Consider the following 22,813-nt stretch of genomic DNA (forward strand, 5'->3'; position numbering starts at 1 on the left):
CTTTTAAATGTTTTTAAATCAATTAAAAATTGCTTCAAATGAAGCTGAAATGTAACTAATGACTTCAGCCGAGCACAGCACGTGGATACTTGCTTCAATTGTGTAGTGCATTGGTTAGGTTGCTCATGGAGTAGTGTGTGCAGTTTTGGTCCCCTCACCCTTATCCTTACCTTCAGTAAGGATATTGTTGCCTGAGAGGGAGTATATCAAAGGTTCACCAGACTTGTTTCACGGATGACAGAACTGTCTTATGAAAAGATATTGGGCAAACTGGGCCTGTATTTGAAGAATGAGAGATTATTTCATTGAAACGTACAAAATAATTAAAGAAATAGACAGGATAGATGCAGTTAACATGTTTTCCTTAGTTGGGGAGTCTAGAACCAGGAGACATGATTTCAAAATAAGGGGATGTGCCTTGGGTCCGAGATGAGGAGAAATCTTTTTAGAGCGTTGAGTGCCTTTGGAATTCTCTACCCCAAAGCACTGTGGAAGCTTGGCCATTGAGTATGTTTAAGGTAGTGATTGATAGATTTCTGATTAATAATACTTATGGGGATAGTGTGTGTAAGAGGCATTGAAGTGTCTGATCAGCCATGATCATATTGATTGGCTGAGCAGGCTTGATGGATTGAATGGCCTACTCCTGTTCCAATGACTGGATGTTGTGTCCTCTAGCTCAGGAGTTTCCAAGTGTTCATGGTTTCAGGATACAGGGTAGTCCATTTAGGACTGAGATGAAGAGAAATATTTTCACTGAGTGATAAACCTTTGGAATGCTCTATGACAGCTGTGAAGACCAAGTCACTGAATATATTTCAGAACAAAATATATTTCCTAGATCCTAAAGGCATCAAAGGGGTATGGGGAAAGCATGGAAGTACGGTATTGAAATAAAGGATAAGCCATGATCATGTTGAATGATGGAGTAGGATCGATGGGCTGAATGACTTGCTCCCCCTCCTACTTTCTCAGTCTTTATTTTCTGTGTTTACTTAAAACTCAAATCTCAGAACATGCAACCTTGAGGTTTGTCTACCTAAAATTGTGTACCGCTATTCCGAAAGTCAGAATTAAAGTTATTTTATAATAGACCTTAAGCAGTAACATGTCAACACAAAAATCATATCTAGAAAAGAGCTACCTCTTTGGGTTCCTTAGTTACTGAGGCAGGAAGGAAGTCAGCATGCTCTGAGTATTGCAATGAAACATTGATAAGTTCAGAGTCTTCACATTCCAGTTTACACCAGTTGATTGATGTAACTCTTTCTCCCGCATCATAAGTGTTGCTTGCGTTCATATTCATTGTCCTCAAGTGGTCAGGTTATAAAATGTACTCTGAAAATCGAACTGCAGTATCTGTTGTAAAACCCATCATATGTTATGTGCTGTAAATCTTATTTCTATTTTGTAGGATAATGTCTAATAAAGAAGTCAAGGCTACCTTGAAAAACGCAAGGGAAGCTATCAGAAATAAAGAATTTAAAGAGGCCCTGAAACATTGTAAGGTACTGTGGAACAATATTTTTGTATAGAATGGTGAATTTTGAGTTTAATATTGTAAGTATTTGGCATTTTAGCATTTAAGGTTGAACAATCTAAATGCTAATGTTATTCAAGTAATGAGCTTTTGTAAAATTAAATACATCCATAGCAAGATTACATCAAGTGTGTCAAAAAAATTGATTTTTTTACAACAAACTGTCACTTATATTAAGTCAAGTGATGAATTATTTGTAACTTTTATATTTCAGAAGCATTAAGCATATAAGCTGAAGGTACAGTTGTATAACTTGGCCCACCCTTTTAAGACGATAAAAGTTAATTGCTATAATTGGATGCTCATGATGTCATTTAGATTAATTGCCATCATTGAAAGATCTTTGTAGTTTCTTTTATTTGTTCATGAACGTGCCTATTGCTGACAATACCAGCATTTGTTGCCCATCCCTAACTGTTCTTGAGATATGCTGAAGCATATGATGTAGACACAACCACAAAACTGTTGGTCTGAAGTTCCAGGGTTTTTACCCACTGATGGAGGAATGGAGATATATTTCCAAATCGGGTAGGGGTGTGACTTGGAGGTATTTTCATGTGGTCGATTCCCTTGTTCTTTCAGGTAGCATAGTTCATAGATATTGGAAGGTGGAGTTTTACCTAGGCAAATTGCTGCAGTTTATTTGTACATTGTACACACTACACCTACAGTGAACTGGTTATGGTGGTTAATGTGGTGGCTAGAGTGTCGACTAATCTAGCCTGGAATGTGTCAACCTTCCTGAGTTTTTTTTGGAGCTGCACTCGTTCTGGCAAGTGCAAAGTTTTCCATCACACTCTTGACTTGTGCCTTGTAGATAGTGAACAGGCTTTGGGGAATCAGGAGGTGAATTATTCACCACAGAATTTCCAGCCTCTGACCTGCTCTTGTAGTTGTAGTATTTATATGGCTGATCCACTAATATTTATGATTGGTGGGGGTAATAATGCTGTTGACTGTGAAGGGAATAAATCCATCTAAATTTCTAGATCTAGAAGAAACCAAAGTGAATTTAAGTTATTTTTCTTAAATAGCATTAATTGTTTATAATACGGTATTATTATACCATTAGTTACAGATTACATAATAGGCACTCCATTGTAGGTGTCACGTGTTTCCTGTAATACCGAAGGGCTGGATGGCCTACTCCTGCTCCTATTTCTTATGTTCTTATTTATGTTCTTATTTTACTTTATAAGATACAACACCTCACACCATCTAACTAATGACTTAATATTTGTCCTATAATGAATTAAGAGCTTTGATCTTTTTCACCAGCTTTTTCACCTTCAGCTTTTGCGCTCTCCTTTTTTTCAAAGTTCAATTCAAAATTTCTTCTGCAGAACTGCTCACTATCCATTCACAAGTAATATTATCCCATCTAGTTGCCAATTTTCACATTACTCTTCCTCTTAAAACTGGTATCTCCAATTTCTTTTGAGGTTAAATTGCTCACTCTAACAGCACCAAGCATGAGTTTCCTCACTGAGCTTCGACAGTCATTACTTAATTGGGAACTATGTTAAAAACTAATCAATTTCTGTAATTTTTTTAATGTCTTTCCCATTTGTCTACATCTTTGTAGTAATGCTGACAACCTCAAATATTCAGGAATTTCCATAGCTGTTTCTGCTGGAATTTCCATACTGGCTCCCGCAGCCAAGCAAAAAGCATTTTGTCGTTGGGTTGGTTGGCTTCACCTTGCTGCTCCCTGTTATCAACATCTTGTGCATTTTATAATCTGTTTGAACTGAGCATGATGGAAGAAGCTGGCAATTGTGGCTTCTTTGTTCCCATCTTCCACACTTCAGAGAGGAGGCCATTCAGCCCACCCAGGCCTTAACCCCATCTATTTACCCTGCTAGTCCCCTGACATTAAAGCACAGTTTAGCATGGCCAATCCACCTAACATGCACATCGTTGAAGTTGGGAGGAAACTGGAGCACCCGGAAGAAATGGAGGAGGGGAAGAGAGAGAGAGAGAGGGAGGGAGAATGTGCAAAACCCACACAGGCAGTGATCCAAGGCTGGAATTGAACCTGAGTCCCTGGCAATGTGAGGCAGCAGTGTTAACCACTCTGCCATCGTGCCATGCTCCTCCATCGTGAACATTCCCTTTTGTATAGATGGATCGTACCCCTGCTTTTCGTCGATGACGTATGAGATCGGTTGCTGTTTGTATTAATTTTTCAGGTTTCTACTTATCCCATGATTCATTGGTTGGCACATGGCCTGATGTTGGGATGCAAGAATATCACCTTGACACTCTTGAGGCTGGCAATGTCAGGGTGTGCAAGACAGATGTGATTAATGATAACGATCTTTCTTTTATTTCGTTGATATGTTTAGTCTGCTTTCATGATCCATGCCTCAAAAATGCTGAAGGTCACCCAGGCAGTTTTGTTAGCCTTACGCTGTGTGGATAGTGTCTTTATATTCGTGAAGCAACCTGAGTTCTTGGGTTTTTCTATCATAAGAAGTGGCACCTTCTCTATGCCATTCGTGATGCCACAGTTCATAGCAGTGACACTCTGTCTTTCACCGTGTTTCACTTTTAAACATCAAAGAATGATCTAGGAAGAGACTGTAAAATAGTTCAGTTTTATCTGCTTTAAAAATGTCTCAAGGTGCACCCTTATTGAAGATGTGGACCATCTTGGTGCCGATCATTTGTCATCACTGCTGTAACATTCACATTCTCACTGTGTCGCACAGAAGAGTTGAATCAGTCCAGCTATCTGTCAGTGCAGCTAAATTGTGTGCGTCCACCTTCATTTTCAGGAAGGCTTTCCTACAGGATTGAACTGGAGATTAGATTACTCAAGCTGCTTTGAACCATGTTAACAAAACTTTTTCAACAATGGAAAAAGCAGATGTTCTCATCCTCTTCCTTGCTGGAGAGTGTGCCAGCTTGCCAAACTGTGCAAAGATGCTTGCCTTGTGTTTCATAACAGTGGACTAACTCAGTGGTGGAATCTCTCATTCCTTTGTGATGTCGTCTTTTGCTTAACACCAGAGTTTTTCACTTGTATCAACTTCACCTTTCTCTGATTGATAATGCATTTAATTTTCTCATAGGCTTTGTATATCCTCTCATAGGGGAATCGAGGTGTTAAATGATGGCTTGCCCAGTTCGTTCTCCATGATTTCATGCGCTTATGATTGGTCAGTATGGTCAAATGACAAACTTAAAGAAGTTTGGATAATCAGGAGAGATCAGTTTATTTGATGTGATTCAATGGGATTTGCTATTCTGCTGACAGAGTTGCTTGACAACTTGGATATAACTGAAACTTTGGGTTATCTGAATTTGAGTCATAGTGATTTTGCTGTTCTTTTTACTAATGGACTAGCTCTTAAGTGATCTGTGAACATGTGCATCTAATACCCTTTCTTCTCTGCAGTCAGTCTCTTTAAGAAAATAGTTAGGCAAGGATTTGAAAATGAGCCTATTTTAGGTATTTATCTTTATTGCCATACAGTGAAAAGCACAAAGGTATAGCGTTAAAAACAAGAAAAAAAAATCAGGCAATAGATACGTTGAAATCGCACCGTTTCTAACAAGTCTAAAAGTCGCGAATTTTCAGCATCAACAACAAAATCAGGCAAAATGTTCAAAAATCAACAACTCATGTGGAGGGAAAAGTTGTGATTATTAACTTTTGCTGTAATTGCGAGGTAAATATCTTGTCAGGCTTAGAGTTAGGCCATGGATCAATTTATAAACTTCAACTAAATCAAAATTCAGTCTTCTCTTTAATACACCCCATAAGGTATTCTTCTCATGCCTTCCATTTTCCTGATAACAAGTCATTGCACTTTCTCTATAAACTGTATATCTCTCTGAAAACGTGGATTTTAAACTGTGAATGCATTCTCCAAATGTGGACATTCCAGCTGCTGATGCAGGTTTAAGATATCCTTACTCCATAATGATGCACTCAGCTCCCCACTATACTGCCTGAGTCATATGATTTCTAAACTTTAGAGTACTTGCAACAGTCACACCCAAATCCTTTTCAATGGTTGTGCAAAAACACTAACTGCCAAGATGGTGCTGTAAATTAAGATTATTGAGGTTGAAATGGGGAATTGAACACTGCCACGTTAAAGCTAAATTGCCGCTCCTTGGACCACTGCACCATAGTAGAGAGTTCAATGTATTGGAGAATCCTGGATTATTTTTCTTAGCTTCCAAATAAATGTTCATGTCACCCATATATTTCAAAACTTTACTATGCTGAATCTGACCATCTATGTCATTAATAGAAGCCACAAATAAAAGGGCCCCTAAGCCATTTGGAAACATAGAAAATAGGAGCAAAACTAGGCTATTCAGCCTTTGAGCTTGCTCTGCCATTCATTATGATCATGGCTGATCACCCAATTCAATAGCCTGATTCCACTTCTTTCTCTCTCTCTTTTCCCGTCTCCTGCAACACCCCCCATATCCTTTGATCCCCTTCACCCCAAGAGCTGTATCTCACACCTTGAAAACTGAGGGGTTCTAGAAATCATATGTTTCATTTAATAGTTGCCCATTAACAGTGACCACACTGTCCAAAAATGATTTTGTCCTCTGGTAAAATTTGCTTTAATCCCCAATGCAGATAATCTTTTCAATAACATCTGGCACTGAATTAAAGACTTTTGAAAAATCTAAGTAAACTGCATCTCACCATTGGCCTCTGTCATTTATAGCAGACAAAAAAAAATTCAAGTAACTGTGAGGCACATGAACCCCCAGGGATGAATCTAAACTGATCTGGTTTCCCCCAATAAGAGCATGCTCCTTTCAAAAGTTCCAGATGTTCTCTTCAATGCAAGATTCAATTTTAATTTTCCAGTGTGGCACGTCAAACTGACCGGTTGATAATTCTGAGTGCCATTTCTGCTCCCTTTTTTAAAAATATAAATATTACTAGAGAAACTTTAGGTGTTTTTCCATCTTCCGAACAGCGTTTAAAGAGCAGAATAAGCAAATACAATAAAAAAAATCCTCCTCTTTCTATTCCAGGAAAGCAAAATTCTTTCATTTGAATAGCCTTGTTGAAGTCCCTTAGGATTGAAGTTTATGGTCTCCAATTGGTTAGCTGTATGTTGAAAGGCAACTGAGTTAAATCTTCGATAGTGCGGTCTGTTGAATAAAAATCACTAAATATCTGAGTACTTTGGGGATTATTAGTGACTCTGCCAGTTACTGGATTAAGTAGAGGGTCAGTAAGATTTTTAATTTTCTGTTTGGACTTCACAGTTCCAGAATGGTTTATTGTCCCCACTTTTTGCAATTATGTTCAAAATGCAGCACTACTTGTCGCACTACAGATTTGAGATTGTTAGCAGATTTATTACAATTAATGCAAGCCTTAAGTTCCATAGGTTGGAGAACCTTAAAAACAGCAGGAGAAACAATTTGAGTGTTCCCTGTTGCACCCCTTTAGAATCTTGCATGCTTCACTGAGATCACTGCTCGTTCTTCTAAACTCCATAGAATATAGACCTAATTTACTCAGTCCTTCATTATAGGAAAACCTTCTCATCCCACAAACCAATCAAGTGAATCTTTGTTGTACTACTTCCAAATGCAAATGCGTCTTTCCCTTGCAAGAGTCAGAAAATACTAGTTGAAGTAATTTATAGGTCCCCTAACATTAGTTTTACCATTGGGTAGAGCATTAAACCAGAAATTTTTTGGAGCTTGTAACAAAGGAAATGTAATAATTATGGTGGTCTCATTTAAGAAAAGATATACAGTGAAGTTTTACTAAGCTGGCCCCTGGGATGATGAGGGTTGTCCTGTGACGAAAGGGTGAGTAAATCGAGAATATGTTCTCAAGTTTTGAAGAATGAGAGATGATCTCATTGAACGCTTAAATTCTGAAGGAGTTTGTTAGGGTGGATACTGAAAGATTCTTTCCATAGGTTCGGGAACCTGAAAAAACAGCAACACAGTCTCAGGATAAACAGTTGATCAGTTAAAACTGAGACGAGGGGAAACTGATTAATTCATAGAAATGTAGAAAATTGGAGTGTGACATTTGGCCCTTCAAGCCTGCTCCACAATTCATTACGATCATGGCTGGTCGTCGAACTCAGTGACCTATTCCCATGTTTCCCTCCATGAACTTTGATCCCTTTCGTTCCAAGAGTTAGATCTAACTCCTTGAAAGCATACAACGTTTTGGCCTCAACTGCTTTCTATGCTAGAGAACGCAATAGACTCATCACTATCGGAAAGAAATTTCTCTTTCTCATAGAATCCTTACAGTGCAGAAGGCCTTTAGCGTTTGCACTGATTCCATGAGAGCATCCCACTTATCCCTGTAATCCCATGTATTTAACCTGCTCATCTCCCTAATCTACACTTCTTGGGATACTGAGGGACAATGTGGAGCAAGTCCAACATCTTCGCAAAGTGGGAGGAAACCCATGGAGGGGGGGGTTGCAAACTACACACATAGTCACCCAAGGTTAGAATTGAACCCAGGTTCCTGTGCTATGAGGCAGCAGTGCTAACCACCGTACCATCCTGCTGCCATCTCAGTCCTTACACTGACTCCTGGTTCTGGACTCCCCACCATCTGGAACATCCTTCCTGCATCATGTATGACTTATAAGTTTGACAAGAGACTTAAATCATACATCTTATCTGATTCATCTGGTCAAACTAAAGATTTATTTTGAAGCAATTTCTATCTATTGTGAACTGCTATTTCTTAATTTGTATTCTGTTATGCAGGCTGTGTTGAAGCAAGATAAGAATAACTACAATGCCTGGGTTTTTATTGGAGTTGCTGCAGCAGAGCTGGAACAGCCTGACCAGGCAAAGACTGCATACAAAAAGGCCGCAGAACTTGATCCAGACCAGTTGCTGGCATGGCAGGTAAATCAGTGATTGTATAGAGTTCTCAAAAACAGTTCTCTTTAATGTAAATTGGGTTTTATTGTTTGCTGCAACTATATTAAGTCTACAAGATTTGTAAATAGTATATTTCCCAAAAAAAGTACATTTTTTTATTATGTCTGTTAGCAGAAATCTCAGCATGAATCAAACTACTTAAAGGCTTGAGTATGATAGGTTCACATATTAATAAAATTTTCGTTTAACACATGGAGGGAAAATTGTGAGTTTATTATTATATTGATTGTGAAGGCTACATACATCAGATCTCCTTGCTGAGTCTGGCCTGCAAGTGACTCCACACCCGCAACAATGTGGTTGACTCTTAACTGCCCCCAGAAGTGGCTGAACAAGCCACTCAGTTCGAAGGCAATTTGGGAGGGTCAATAAATGTTGACCCAACCAGTGATGCCCACATCCCTTGAATAAATAAAAAAAAAGACTTGGTCATGGATTCAAAGTAAGCTGATGTAGTGGTAATTGGTTTGATAGGATTTATCTTTTTTTTATGGATGGGCCATACCTCGGGAATTTTTCAGATTGATTTTTGGATGCTTGTGTCATGGCTGTGCTGGAATATAGCTCTGAAGAAGATTGATGTGGACTCAGAGCGGTGACTCTTTTTCTTCTCTCCCCAGTTGTTGCCAGACCTATTGAATTTTTCCAGCATCTTCTGTTTTTATCTTCGATATTGCAGTCCCTTATCTTTAATATTGCAGTCAGGAAATTATCAGGATCCATAGCCTTGGCTGTATCCAGCTTCTTGATTTCACTTGGAGTAATTTGAACTTGTTGAAGACAGGCATCGGTGATACTGAAGACCTTGAGAATAGGCTGAAGTGAATCATCCATACAGCACTTCTGGCTGAAGATGATTGCAAATGCTTCAGCCTTGCCTCTTGCACTAATGTGCTGGACTCCCTTCATTGAGGAGAGGGTTATCAATGGAGCCTCCTCTTCCCATTAGTTGCTTCTGCTTTTCTGACAGAAGGACATTGGCTATTTGACAACTGAGTGGTCAATCAAGGACTCTTGTGTTTTCTTTTTTAACAGCAGTCATTCAAAATCAATACATGCACTGAGAAATTATTTGGCAATCTGTGATCAGAGGACTTATCATCCGGAAGTATGGCAACAAATCATTTAACTAAAACAAATGGCTTGTTATCAATATTTAACAAAGACATTCACTTGCAGTAGCCTCACAAGGATTCTCAATTAGGGGTCTGTAACACACTAGCAATCTGCACAAAGATTTCAAGGGGTCTACACAATTTCAAGTACATTAATGACAATACCCAAAGTATTAACAATGTCTGTTCTCATTATTACCTGCTAGCCCTGAAATCAGCATAGCATCACTTTTACCCCTTTCCACGAGGATTGTGACAAAGATAATTGTCCCTTCTGCTTATCAGGCTGCCTGCAGCCTTTCATACAGTTGACCTCGCCATTATCCAGTGCCTCTCCACTGTCATCCAGCTGGATGGGACTGCTCTAACCTAGTTCTATACTTGATGATAATAGGCCAAATGTCAAAGTTTGAACACTATCATCTGAGTGCTGAGGTGTATCTTCTATTTATTTATATAAATGACTGACCTAGTGATTTTAATTTCTTGCATTGTGACATCATAAAGTTCAACTGAAGTGATCTCATTGAATAATATATTTCATTTATATAGATCACAGTCCATGTTTAAAGGGAAAATCAGGTCCTTGTTTACAGTTTTGTTTCATATTAGCTTTTATAGTTGCAACATAGCATAATTATTTTTGTATATTCTTTGTCAACTATCCATCTATCTTCATTAGTAAGGAAATACATGCAAAACTTGCATTTTGTCTCCTTTATTGCGTATTTCCAGAATGTGAGTTACTTCAAGCAAAAACACAGAATTTGACTGGGCCTGCAGCTATTGGTTGAACCATATGTCATCCTGATGATGCCATCCAATCTTATACCTTCAACACTTCATAAAGTATTATATCTTAGCAGTCTTTCATCTAATACCTCAAAATATTTTTGGAAGATTTTAGTAGGCCAAGGAGGATCTAAACTGAGAGTTTTGAAATGAGGGCTTGGGAGATAGGGCGCCACAATGAAGTGTGAGTAATGGGTGAGTAGGACTTGGTACAGGATAGAATGTCAGGTCTGGAGTTGATGAAGGCATAGATGACAGTTTCAGTGGTATGTCGTAACTATGACTGGTAATATGGTGGTGCAAGAAGATGTTTTTGTAATGGAGAGGTTATAGGATCATGTGTGCGGTCTAGGTTAAATAAGACTCAAATGTTGTATAGTCTGGTTCAACCAAATTGTGTCTGAGGTATCAGTCCCCCCTACTCAGTAATTGTGTTAAATGAATAAAAATGTCAATGCAGTTTTTGTAAATTCTAATCATTTTATTTGTGATAGGATTGTGAAGATGAATTAGAAGATAGTGATGTCTTGTTTTCTTTTCAGGGGTTGCTAAATCTGTGTGAGAAGAATGATACATTTGACAATAAGCATGAGTTGTTGGAAATTTACCAAAAGCTAATGAAATTGTATGAAAGGTAACCTATTTGAATTTATTGAACTCATTTTGTAGTATGTCTTGCTTCCAAACTAACTTCTCTTTAAAAAAAAAATGTTTTCAGACAAGTTATCCACTGTACAAATAAATGGGAGCGTGACTTCAAATTATGGTTTTAAACCTTTGTTTAAACCCTATATTTCAGTTTCTCATGGAATTGCCAAATCTGACTACTGGGATTTTACTTCCGATTTATCAATAAAACCAGCCAATTTCCTCAGCGATTGCCAAAGCAAGCAATATGATTCAATTCCTATGGTTTCAGATTCCCCTCTGATCTGTGAATTAATTCATAAAGGTTTGGGAGGAGCACCTGCTGTATATCTAACAGAAAAGGTCTCCATATGCCTGTGATGTGACAATTGTAGTGGTGCCTCATGCATGTAGCCTTACCACTTGGTCCTTCACAATCAATTGAAATTTCATGATTTGCTGGCTTGCATAGCCATTTTCTCAAAGTTAGGAACAGTTTTGGCCAGAATGGGAGAGTCACAAACATAACTTTGTGAATTGCACCTGGTGGGCCTGATTTTTACCATCAAGTTATGTCCGTTTGCAGGCACGAAAACTTGGTAAAGTCAGTCGTAATGTGAACAACACAACCTGTGCCCGCCTCCGCACCAGTTTCCCCTTTTTTTATTAAGGCCCGAAAATGGCTGCAGTCAGGATTGTGCCTGAAATGGCACGATGGCTATTTAAATGCATTTAAATAAACTTAATGGACTGCGTGCCCAACCTTACCAGCACTTCCCCCTTTATCACCATGTTCACCCATCCTGAATTGACGTAAAACAGACAAACTTCATAAAAGTCCGATTTGGGTGCTCCAGTTAACGAGGAGGTAAGTGCCAAGCTTCTGACGGCTCTCTGCTTGAGATCGGTGAGGCGGAAGTGGGGGGGGGGGGGCTCTGCTGCCATTCTGCCTGAGATCAGTGAGGGGGATGGGGGGGTGGATTTGCTGCCACTCTGCCTGAGATTTGTGAGGGGGAGGTCTGCTGCCAGTCTGCCTGAGATCAGTGAGGTGGAAGGGGGGGGTCCGCTGCCACTCTGCTTGAGATTGGTGAGGGGGGGGTAGTCTGCGATCGGTCTGGGTGGTGGGAAGGGGTGGGGGGTGTATAAGGGGGCTGGTAATGTTGTGGGGGTGGAGCACAGTCTGTGGAGCCAGGGAGAGGCATTACCTGGTCCAGGAGTGATGGGAGCTGCTGCATTCTATCACCTCTGTGCAGATTCTGTGCATGTGTAGTTGGAGGCGCCGATCGGAGCTGCAGCATCTCCGGCACGTTAAGCCCCTTGTGCAGCACGATTTGGAATTGCTGATGTTTTTTCAGGCAGCGTGTGTATGGGGTGTCTGAGAATGCATCTAAGTTGGGTTTGAAACGCTCCTAGTTGTACGCCCGCCCAGCACTTATAATCAAAACAGTATAATAGGGCCCAGTGTGTCTGTGTGTCATCAGATTCGATGTTTTGATTCTGCACATTCTGTCCACCTTCGTAGCCCGGCAGTATTGATAATATAAGACCTTCCCTTGTTTTCTGGGAAGTCCCATGGCCAGACTAATAAATTGAAAAGATTAACTTATAATAATTTTACACGTCTCAACTATGTTTTTTTTTTCATGAGTCTCTCAATGCTCATAAGTTAACTGAATTTGTTCAAGTGAACTGGCTGATATTATGGAACAACTTGCGTTGTTTAAAATGTGAGCGGTTTCAAAGTGTTAGAGATCAAAAACGGGTTGGAAAAAAATGAGGGTAAGCATACTTGGTGTAGCTCAGGATTGTATGAAGTTTTAAACATTATTAAGGATGGGGAAATTTTCAGGCAGCTTCCAGTTTTCTTTGGCACATGAATGAGAAAATGACTCTGCCCTGGGAGCATATGTTGCAGATAAAAACAACGCGCCCTGGAAAGTATTTCATTTGCAAGAACTTGGTTAAATTTGACTTATGGAGCAAGAAGATTTTTGTATTGTATTATTATATAAATATACTAATTATACATTAGTTGGAAGCATGTTTATGAAACAGTACTAGTGTTTTAGACCATATTATAATTACCTATAATTGTCCTGTAACATGGGACACAGACTCAGAATAAGGGGCAGGCCATTCATGAAGAGAAAATGTTTTCACCCAAAGAATGGTGAATCTTTGGCATTTTCTACCCCTGGAGCGCAGTGGAAGCTCAATAATTGAGTATGGTCAGAACAGAAATCAATAGATTTCTGGAAACTAAGGCATATGGGATACTAAAGAAAGGTGGCATTATGGTAGATGTTGTCAAGATCTGTTTAAATGGTGATACTGGCTCAGTGGGCTGAGTGGTTCCTCCTATGTACAAGTTCTTTTGCTTTCCCACCCTCCAACCAAATCCCTCTGCTGGTCTAATTTATTTTCAAGTGCTCTGTAGATTATTTGATGCCTGTAACATTTCACATACTTTTTTTCCCATTTTACAGTTCAGATAAACAGAAATGGCATGAAGTCTGCCTAAAGTTAGTTGACCTATATCATCAAGAAAAGAAATATCTAGAGGTGAGATTTCTCTGGATTGGAACAACTTTTAAGTTTGTTTTCTACTTTGCTGTGGAATATCGGTGTGATTTAGCACATTGGCAAGATCAGCATAAAATGCTTATAGTTTCTCTCCTACCTTGCTAACTCATAATTGCTCTTGTTTACTTGCAATCAGAATGTTTGTGATGCTGACATGTACTGTTCATTCCTAGTTGCCTGAGAAGGTGTTATTAGGCAGTTGTCTTGAACTTTGGTGATAGTTCTTATTTGATGGTGCTAGGAAATTTCAGGATCTTGACCAATGATTGTGAGGGATCTGTCAGACATAGTGAAGATGCATAATTTGGAGGGGGAGGTAGAGATGATGAAATTTCCACATCAATACTCTTGTTCTTTCTTGTGCAAGGATTAAGAGGTGAGAGGGACTGTTGTACTAAACTTAGTGAATTGCCACAATGTATTGGTGGCAGCAGAGTCAGGGGCTTTGTCTAGTGGTCTAGGGGTCAATCAAGTGAATTGTTCTAATTCTATGTTAGCAGGTCCAAGTTGGCTGGTAAAGTCAAAATCAAGACACCAAGCTTTTCTTCTTTGGGAGAGTTTATTGACTTTGTTTTGTCTCAACACTTTGACACACAACCGCTGTCCCTATTTAAAGCTTATTTAATGGTGTCACAAGTAGCCCTATATTAGCACTGCAATGAAGTTACCGTGAAAATCCTCAAGTCGCCACACTCCGGTGCCTGTTCGGGTACACTGAGGGAAAATTCAGCATGGCCGATGCATCTAAACAGCATGGCTTTTGGCCTGTGGGAAGAATCTGGAGCACCCAGAGGAAACCTATGCAGACACAAAGAGAACGTGCGGACTCTGCGCAAACAGTGATCCAAGCTGAGAATTGAACCTAGGCCCTTGGTGTTATGAGGCAGCAGTGCTAACCACTGTGCCGCCCTTTCAAATGTTGCCTTGTCAAGGGCAGTCATTCTCACTTCTGGAGTTCAGTTCTTTTGAACCAAGGCTGTAATGAGGTTGAGAACTAAATGATCCTGGTAGAGGTCGAACTGAGCATTTGTCAGCAGGTTATTACTCAAACATGTGCTGTTTGCTAACACTGTTGGTGATCCCTTCCTTCACTCCATTTGATGATGGGGATTGATTGGGCTGTTATTTTCCATGTTGGATTTGTCCTGCTTTTTGTATACAGGACACGTCTGGGCAATCTTCCACTTTGCTGCATAGATGCCAGCATTGTAGCTGTACTGGAACAGTCAGTCTAGGGGAATGGCAATTAAACGCTACCCACTTGTGTACCATAGTATGGTTAGCAAGCTTTTTGAATGTGGTCAGAGTTAGGTGGATAGTGAGTAATCAATAATATTTCTAAATTATAATATGTTGTTGATTCAGAGATTTTGTGTTGTATCCAGCCTCTGCTTTGATATTATATCCATGATGTTGATTTGGATTTTCTAATTGAGCTTCTAGTTGGTAGCAACAGCGTCCCTGCTATCCATAGGGCATTATAGTACACAGACACACCAGCTGCCCTATTATATTTTCTCTCCTGCTTTTTAACTTGAACCATCTCATCCTATCCAATTCTTCTGCTCACTCACCATATGGTTTAATATTTTTGTTTGTAACCACAATTCCTGTTGAAAATTTTTGGATGCTGTTCCCACAGTGGTTTGAGAGAGAGAATTCCATGTTCCAAGCTCTAAATTTTTCTAGCCTCCTGTTTAATTCTTCTGTGAGTGTCACAGGATTTAAGAAGCATCTGGATGAGCATTTGAAATGCCATACCATATGAGGCTACAGACCAAGTGCTAGAAAATGGGATTAGAAAAGATAGGTGCTTGTTGGCTGGTGCATGAACTGAAGGGCCTTTCTGTGCTGTAATCTTCTATGACTCAATTTGGTCCATTTTCCTCATTAATGCTCTTACCAAATCATAAATATTTGCAATCTTATATTTATCATAAATACCTGTTAATCTTTGTAAAGTAACCCTAATTCCCCTCAATCTCCTTGACCTGTATTTCCCTCATTCCTCATAATACCTCTATTTCAGGTTGCCAAAACATGGAGTCAGTTGATACAGCTGAAACAACATGATGGAGCTGGTAAACAAGAGCTTCATCAATTATGGAGGAAGATGATCCAGTTGCTTGCAGACAAAGTAGAAAGTCAGGATAATGAGACCCACCAACTGGTAAAGATCCCTCAAGATGTCTGTTATCAGTAATTACCTTCAAAAGTTTTCAAAGAGTAATATACTACATGAAGCTGTTGTATTAATTTTAAACTTCCATATTTTACATCTTTTAAGGAAAATTATCTTTGGGGGGAAAGCGCTTACTCAGTTGTCTTCCTGAACAGAATTGAAATATATGGTTTCTGTTCTTGAAAACCATGAATCGTTTCATACAGCAGCTAAAACTGCAGAAGAAAATGCTTTTGGGATTGGCCTCCCATTCTGGAAAACTAGGAGAAAAGTACTTTGTTTCCCCTGGGTACTTTCACTTCTTGTGGGCCAGAGATGGGCTTGAAAGGTGAAACAGGAAACCCTCAGTAATAATTTTGTTAATTGATTTGTTCCTTCAATGCATTTATCCCTAGTCCCAATTTTAATGTGATCTATTCTGCAGTTCTGGAATGTAATAATAGTTGTACTTATCCTATTGTTTTGGAAGGAACTGGCAGGCAGCTGCAGTAGAAGCTGCTGAATTTAATAAGGTATTCCTCTTCTTTTGACAGCCATTCTGTCAAATAAGTGGTCAGTTGGAACCAAAAATGCTGCTGAATGCTTTCATATATTGTGGAAAATGTTACAGTTCAAAAAAAATTTCAAAAGTGTAGAGCAGTATTTAAATTTAATCTTGGAAAAAGGAGGCAAAGGTTTGCTTCAAGATATTGCAAATGGATTAAATGGGCCTTATTGAGAGAAATCTAGCCATTCAAAATTCCTCTTCAGTAATATTCAGTTTGATCTTCTCAAGTACTTGGTCAGTTACCTATTTTATTACTATTAGCATTGAAATATGCACAGCCTGATTATTGACCATGATGGTTGTTTGATAGTTTTATTTCTTGGATGCCGTATTCCAGGTACTTGCACTCATGTAATCAATGAGTTTTGACATTGCAAACTAAAATTAAACTGCAATCCAAATTTTACAAATGTATGTCTCAGTTACTTGTGTAGATGGCATGAAAACTCTGGGGCAGTAAGTACCTTTGCATACTGATTGCCAATGTCATGTGATTGGATGCTGTGTGATGGACAGTCCAGGATTATGTTGATACTGCGCACACCCTTAACTGAAAATGTTTTTATTGACATGTACTGAGTCAGAGGTAAAACCTCTATGACTTATTACAATGATCCATTATATCTGCAAAAATTCATTATAACTGCTGAGACAGGTTTTTACATTAAACCAACAAATGCCATAAATTGTGCCGTTTAGAGAGAAGATTTTCAGATGAGATTGAAAGACCTGCTTCAGGATGGTGAAATAAATCCTGATTCTGGTCTTATGACATAGAGTTTGAAAAGGTAATTTATAGAATTGAAGAGCTTAAATAGGAACTAAAGATTAGGGTAATTTGTTATTGTTCAATTTTTTTTTCATTTGTAAGCATGTCTTCAGCCTCAGCTCAGTGGTGGCAATCCTGTTTCTGGGTCAGAAAGCTGTTCTCGGATTCATACTCCACTCTAGAACTTGATCACATCATCTAGCCTAACACAACAGGTAGTACTGCATTGTCAGAGCACTTTTAGGATTAAGGATTAAATTGAAGCCCCATTTGCCGTCCCATATGGCACATTGTGAAGTTGAGCAGGGGAGTTATTTCATTGTCCTTACTAACATTTAATCTTTATTCAATCCTCAAACAGATTATCAAGCAACTTTTTTGTTTGTGGAACTTCCCCAAGGTGAAATTTGACTACTGATTTAACCTACATTATATGAATGATTATACTGCAAAAGTACTGTATTAACTGTATATACTTTGGAACATCCTGAGATTGTGAAAGATGTTTTGTAAATATTTTCTTAATTTTGTTCTCTCTGTTGCTAATTCTCTTTGTGTAGTTGATAACTGCTTTTGAAAATGTCCTTTCATCCATGGACAAGATTCCAAGTGATAATCATGAGAAGCTTTCCACTGACTACATTAAATTTCTATCAAAAGTAAGCTTTTTTAAAAAAAATTCATGGGATATGGTTATCAGTTGCAAGATGAGCATTTACTGCTCATCTCTAATCGTTCCTTGAGAAGGTGAAGATGAACTGCCTTTTTGAACTGTTGCAGTCTTTGTAGTGAAGTTAGTCCCACAGTGTGATCTGATTTGATTTATTATTGTCACATGTATTAGTATACAGTGAAAAGTATTGTTTCTTGCATGCTATACAGACAAAGCATACCATTCAGAGAGAAGGAAACGAGAGGGTGCAGAATGTAATGTTACAGTTATAGCTCAGGTGCAGAGAAAGATCAATTTAAGATAATCTACCTGACCTATACATCCTTGGATGTTAAAGTGAATACTAATTCATCCAATCTACACATCTTTGGATGCAAAAGGGCAATTAGCATGGCCAATCCAGCTAACCTACACATCTTTAGACACTGAGGGGTGGGTTTGATTTATTATTGTCACGTGTATTGGGATGCAGTGAAAAGTATTGTTTCTTGCACACTGTACAAACAAAGCAGACCATTCATAGAGTATGTAGGGGGAGAAGGAAAAAGAGTACAGAATGTAGTGTTACAGTCATAGCTAGGGGGTAGAGAAAGGTCCATTCAGATGTCTGATGGCAGCAGGGAAGAAGCTTGAGTCAGTTTATAAGACTCTGGTTAGATCCCATTTGGAATATTGTGATGTGGAGATACTGGTGTGGGACTGGGGTGGGCACAGTAAGAAGTCTTACAACACCAGGTTAAAGTCCAACAGGTCCACCCAGCATCACGAGCTCTCGGAACGCCACTCCCACTCATCTGAGGAAGGAGCAGTGCTCCAAAAGCCTGTGACACCAAACAAACCTGCTATTAGAGTTCCAAGATTTTGATTCGGTGATAATGAAAAAAAACACTGTTTCCAAGTCAGGATGCTGTGGGACATGGAGGGAACTTAAGAGGTGGTAGTGTTCCCATGCATTTGCTATTCTTATCCTTGGTAGTACCATTTGCAGGCTTGGGTGCCACAGTGAATGTGATCTATATTGTAAGCCAAATTGATGATTGTAAATTGTTAGTGTAATTCTTGGCACAACGAGGATTGTTAGGCAAGTGCTGCCCAATTGCAAATACTACGTTCTGAGTTTCCCAAGCAGTGGTTGGTTGAGTATGATCAGTTCTTGACCTGTTGCGAACAGTTGAAGGGATGTGCTGTCTGATACAATCTGCCCATTATTGTGATGTAAAGCCTATGTACCTGGCATTGCAATGGCAGTGAAATTCAAATACCACGTTACTCATTTGTGTGGTAGGCATTTTTTTTTACTTGATGGCAGCATTCCATTAGTGGAAGCCATAGTGTTGAGATGCTGGTGTTGGACTGGGGTGGGCACAGTAAGAAGTCTCACAACACCAGGCTAAAGTTCAACAGATTTATTTGGAATCGCAAGCTTTCGGAGCGCTGCTCCTTCATCTCGCTTCCGAAAGCTTGTGATTCCAAATAAATTGTTGCACGTCAACCTGGTGTGAGACTTCTTACTCTTAGTGAAAAACACTGATGTTGCCACTGCATTGCAGCCCAACTGGAAATGCCTAGCTTTACCTGTTTCTCAATACCCCCTTTTCTTATTCCGTTATACTTGCTCCCTTTGAAGTTTGGCAGCCTTGCATCTGACTGGATGAGTGCTAAATGAAAAGCTATGACAGCATATCCGTTCAGCAATAATTAATTTACAAATTTTCAACTTCACCAACTCCAGTGCAATATTTGGAAAATGCCTCATTTTACTTCTGTCAAGATTGTATAAAATCAAAACTTTGTGTCTTTTGAAAATAGAACCCTATAACTTCTTTAAAAACGTTTGTTTCAGCTACCGCATGAAGAAGACAAACTAAAATTAGCTTGTGAGGCTTTACTAGACCAGTATCCTAATTCTTCATCTTCACTAGAAGTGCTCAGCATGCATTTTATCCAGACAGGTAATTATTTTTCTGGTTTCTGTTTATATGGTTGATACCTGCTGGTTGAGATCTCAGCGACTCATAAAATTGACCATTATTTGATACACATTGTCAGTCCTGCACAGTCAATATTGTGAGAAGCGAGGGATTTCATAACTAATACTTTGGGACAATGAGGATAATCTTACCGTTGTGTCCAATTGGCTGAGGGGCAGAGCGAGCCGGTAAGATCGCAAGAGAGCTAAGAAATCGGGTTCGTGCCCGATTTCTCTCGTGTCGCGATCTTACTGGCACCAGATAATCCACAAGGTCAACCTTGCACCCATTTAGAACATAGAAACCCTACGGTGCAGAAAGAGGCCCTTCGGTCCATCGAGTCTGCACCAACCACAATCCCACCCAGGCCCTATCCCCATATCCCTACACATTTACCCACTAATCCCTCTAACCTACACATCCCTGGACACTAGGGGGGCAATCTTTTTTAGCATGGCCAATCAACCTGACCCGCACATCTTTGGGAGGAAACCGGAGCACCTGGAGGAAACCCACGCAGACACGAGGAGAATGTGCAAACTCCACACAGACAGTGATCCGAGCCGGGAATCGAACCCAGGTCCCTGGAGCTGTGAAGTAGCAGTGGTAACCACTCTGCTACCGTGCCGCCCCTATTTCTGGCGCAAGGCTGAATAAATTATTTGAATCTATTTAGTATTGATTAAATGAGCCCAGGACGTAATTGTCTGGGCTCACTTGCCTCCCTGGCCTCTGTAGGAGAGATTCTTTTTGGCAAGAATCATTGCTAGTCCCCAGCAATGGGGACCAGTCATGATGGCCTCACTGGTAGGACTGGAGGCAATTGTGGCTCACTGCGGGGATGGGAGGGTTGGGGTGGAGGACTGCCCTTGGACAGTGCCAGCTTGGCACCCTGATAGGGCCTACTGTAGTGGTGGGGCCAGATGGCAGGGGGGTGGAGAGGTCATCTCTGGTTGGCGGGTGGGGGGTGGCCATCTGCAACAATGCATTTGGGATCAGTGGGGGTGGAGAGGAGTGGTCCTCTGCATGAGAGATTGGTGGGGGTGATTGGGCCTGGCCACGGATGGGATGCCCCTCTGGCGATCGGGTAGGAGTCAGGAATGGCGATCAGAGTAGTGGGGGGGGAGAGTAGGTTGACCCAGACAAGTGGGGAAGGGGGGAGAGTTGCGATAAGCCGTGGCTTCCACCCTCCTGTGGTAGCTATGGGGTGCTGTGCTTGGGTATCGTGGCTGGCTGACAGCAGCAGAGGCTGAGTGACAGACTTCTGCTGGAGACCTGCCCGTGCGCAATTGTGCCCTCTGCTGCTTTCTGCTAGTGTTTGGGCAATTTAAGCCCTGCCTGCTCCCCCTTCAGGCGAGAAACCATTTTTGAGGAGTTTTTTTGGTCTAAGTGAATATGATAACAGATTTGAACTTCCCTGTTTTCGCACATCCTGGATCGCCCCAATGTCTGGTGTTTGCTGTAAAGGAACATTATTGAGGTAGAGGGAAAGAGTGCTTTCCCTTGGGCAGTTCTAGTTTGTGCACGTGTGCCATTGCAACTAAGCGCAAAGTATGGGAAGGTGCACAATAAAGAGCAAAGAAAATTACAGTACAGGAACAGGCCCATTGGTCCTCCAAGCCTGCACCAATCATGCTGCCCAAACTGAACTAAAACTCCCACCTTTCCAGGGACTATATCCCTCTATTCCTAGTCTATTCATATTTGTTAAGACACCCTTTAAAACTCATTATCATATCTGCTCCCACTACCTTCCAGGCACCTACCACGTCGATGTCCCAAATCCAGCACTTTCCATCCTCCTGAAGATAGAAATTATATCGTCATGGTGGAGATGACATTTTCAATTTTCAAAAGATAAAATGCTGTGGGAAGAATAAGAACGAAACTTATTGAAACGCACTGTTTTACAGGATTTGTCTCATTGCAGGGAACATACCACAGATTACAAGAAAATATTCCAATTTACATTGTCCTTAAAACTGATAGATCAGCAAGTTTTAACTTTGAACATTTCAAGTGTGATCATTAATGTGTCTGATTGATCTAGTAGCACGTGCAATGATGCTTTTGTAATTGGTACTATTTCTAAACATGCTACATTGCAATAATGGTTGTTCTTCAATCATAGTGTTCTTCATATACTTTAGGAGTTTGCCATCAGCAGTATTGGTGACAAATTTTTACGGCATAGAGCCAGAGGTTTTTACAGCATGGAAACAGGCCCTTCGGCCCAACTTGTCCATGCCACATAATGAGGATACCTTTGTTTGAAGATTGGACATGACACTACCAGAAAACTAACCTTTTTATTCAGTTTGCAGCAGTGTTTAATCTACATTACTGAAGGATTTTGTTACGCTATTCCCTTATTTTAAGCAGACTGCTGTAGTGAAGAAGCTTTTCAGTGTTATTCAAGACTTAACAAAATGGAACCAACGAATGGAATAGGGCTTATTGGAGCTGGGATAAAAGCTATGCAAGAAAAGAAATACGATGAAGCAGCGAAGAACCTAACCGAAGGTAGTTTTCTTTTAGGGTGAATTGTTTGGGGAAATTAAGTTTGTGGGGTAAGAAATCTATCAGATAAGTGTAATATACTATAGATAATGTTTCTGGTTTGGTGATTTCTGAAAATGTAACAGTGCTCTTTTTCTTTTTAAAATAATTGTTTAATCTAGCAAAATATTTTAAATGTTGAGTTTTGTGTTTACAGTGGGCCTGTTGATTATGACTTTTAGGTGACTACATTTTACTGGGTCCTGGATTTACATGAGTCCAGATTTGGAATTGATGAGATCGTACCAGTTATAAGCATCTTTCCTGATATGTGTTGGACCAGTTACTAATGGTTACTGGCTCTGAGCATAAAATTGTCTTCAAATGTTACATTACATACGAAAGCATGTTCGCAGACACTAAATTGAATCACAGAATTGTTATAACACAGAAGAAAGTGATTTAGTTAATCATGTCTGCACTAGCTTTGCAAATGAGCATTATGACCTGAGGACCTTCCCCTGCCCTTTCCCTCTACTACTGCACATTGTTTCTATTCAAGTAATCATCTAATGGCCTCCTGAATGCCTCAATAGAA

At 39.9% G+C, this 22,813-nt stretch overlaps 1 protein-coding gene across 3 annotated transcripts in view; it reads left to right on the top strand.

Annotated features, from left to right (window-relative positions):
• skic3 (SKI3 subunit of superkiller complex) overlaps window positions 1–22,813 on the top strand; it is a 102,437-nt gene that overhangs the window by 5,830 nt on the left and 73,794 nt on the right. For 2 of the 3 annotated variants that reach the window (XM_080189107.1, XM_080189106.1), the window contains exons 2-9: window positions 1,415–1,508; window positions 8,279–8,422; window positions 10,908–10,999; window positions 13,479–13,554; window positions 15,605–15,745; window positions 17,634–17,732; window positions 19,590–19,698; window positions 22,099–22,239. In XM_080189107.1, the coding sequence (XP_080045233.1) occupies window positions 1,419–1,508; window positions 8,279–8,422; window positions 10,908–10,999; window positions 13,479–13,554; window positions 15,605–15,745; window positions 17,634–17,732; window positions 19,590–19,698; window positions 22,099–22,239 (892 nt within the window). In that variant the 5' untranslated portion in view covers window positions 1,415–1,418. Of the gene's footprint in view, window positions 1–1,414; window positions 1,509–8,278; window positions 8,423–10,907; window positions 11,000–13,478; window positions 13,555–15,604; window positions 15,746–17,633; window positions 17,733–19,589; window positions 19,699–22,098; window positions 22,240–22,813 lie in introns of those variants that run through there. The other variant, XM_080189108.1, reaches the window with a different exon arrangement.

The sequence above is a fragment of the Carcharhinus amblyrhynchos genome, chromosome 5 (genome assembly GCF_965287045.1).
Source record: "Carcharhinus amblyrhynchos chromosome 5, sCarAmb.v2.hapA, whole genome shotgun sequence".
In the NCBI taxonomy this organism is placed as follows: Eukaryota; Metazoa; Chordata; class Chondrichthyes; order Carcharhiniformes; family Carcharhinidae; genus Carcharhinus; species Carcharhinus amblyrhynchos.